The sequence below is a fragment of the Suricata suricatta genome, chromosome 14 (assembly GCF_006229205.1).
Source record: "Suricata suricatta isolate VVHF042 chromosome 14, meerkat_22Aug2017_6uvM2_HiC, whole genome shotgun sequence".
Lineage (NCBI taxonomy): Eukaryota > Metazoa > Chordata > Mammalia > Carnivora > Herpestidae > Suricata > Suricata suricatta.
The window spans coordinates 58156132-58157510 of NC_043713.1; the positions used below are offsets into that span (position 1 = coordinate 58156132).

General features: G+C 60.4%; 1 protein-coding gene across 1 annotated transcript in view; it reads left to right on the top strand.

Annotated features, from left to right (window-relative positions):
- The first annotated feature begins 10 nt into the window (after nucleotides 1-10).
- APCDD1 (APC down-regulated 1) overlaps nucleotides 11-1379 on the top strand; it is a 33791-nt gene continuing 32422 nt past the window's right edge. Inside the window, exon 1 of the mRNA XM_029922016.1 lies at nucleotides 11-199. Within this exon, the coding sequence (XP_029777876.1) occupies nucleotides 142-199 (58 nt within the window). The 5' untranslated portion in view covers nucleotides 11-141. The remainder of the gene's footprint in view (nucleotides 200-1379) is intronic.

Genomic DNA, 1379 nt, shown 5'->3' on the forward strand with positions numbered 1-1379 from the left:
GTGTCCCCGCGCCGCCGCCTCCTCGTCGCGTCCTCCGGGCTGGAAGCGGGCAGACAGAGCGCGCGCGGCGCCGCGGCCATTCCCGGGGAGCGGCGTCCCTGGCCGGCGGGCGGCTCGCGCGGTCCCGGAGGAGGACTGGAGATGTCCGGGCTGTGCCGCCTCCTGCTCGCGTACCTGTTCCCGGCCCTCCTGCTTCACGGTGAGTTCCTCCGCCGGCGCCGCCGAGCCCGGGCGCAGCCGCCGCTCCCCGCTGCCCACACCCCGAGAGAGGGGGCTCGCGGGTCCCCCGGCGGCGCCCGGAGCGGGTTTGCCGCTGGAGCTTGCCTTCTCGAAGGCTCACGCACACCTTTTAGCTCCTGGATGGATTGCTTCAAGTTCGGGGGGAAACTTTTATGCACTCTGTTGGATTTTTGAAGTACAGACTGTCAGGAAATCGCAGGCTTGGCGATCCCGTCTCCAAAGTGTCACAGGCTCCTGATGTGGTCCAGGCTTTTGTGGGTCTGTAAAGCGAAACTGTGGTCACTGAAGGGAGGAAAGCAGCCGCGCGGGTTTCTGTGTGCGCTCAAAGAGGACTAGTGCCTCCTGAGTCGTGGCGATGGGGCTGTCTCCCAAGCGGACTGGGTGCAGTTCAAGGAGCTGGGGACCCTCTAGTAGCCCAGATGTAATCACTAAAACGAGTCCCCTAAGGTTCTCCGGAACGGGACACCTTATCTCCTGCATACTCTTGCTTGATGGTTTTGTTTCTGCGCTTCGTGTGCCACATTTTCTCAGGGGCTCCGGTAAACCCTTAGCCAGAGAACTCATCAGGCTTTCACAGAGTTCCAAGAATTGCACTGAGAAAAATTAGGCAGATTTTGTGGTAGGCTGGTGTTGATCCTCGCCGCAGGCGGTGGGCCGAACACATTGTGCTGATCCCGAGATCCTGAGTGAACTTTCCCTAATGGTGGACACCTGACATTTCGGCAGAGCGTCTCCACCCTGAGCACGGCTCTCCTGTCTCAACACCACCTTGACCTCCAAAACCCCTGCCGGGCAGATGAGCATCCTCGGGGACACTCTGGGTTTCTGAGGATCTGCAGCAGGCTGGAGCTTCAGAGTGCATCAATGCATTGCAGCCAGCACTGAAGACCAGGCTGTGCAGTGTCCCTACATGATTTAAGAAGAGGGGGGCGGGGGGGGGTGGTATCCAGAGGCTAGAAGCTGCTCTTTGCCTTGTAGTCCTGCCTCAGGGCAGACCTCTAGCCCTGCAGCCCTGCAGCCCTGCTAAGGTGTCTTCTGGTGGGGGGCGACCTGCCTGATTGCCAAGGTGTGTTCCCTGAGCCCCAGTGATCCCAGACTTTAAAAGTCAGGATGGAAGGCTTGCAGTTGGAGAGCCAAAG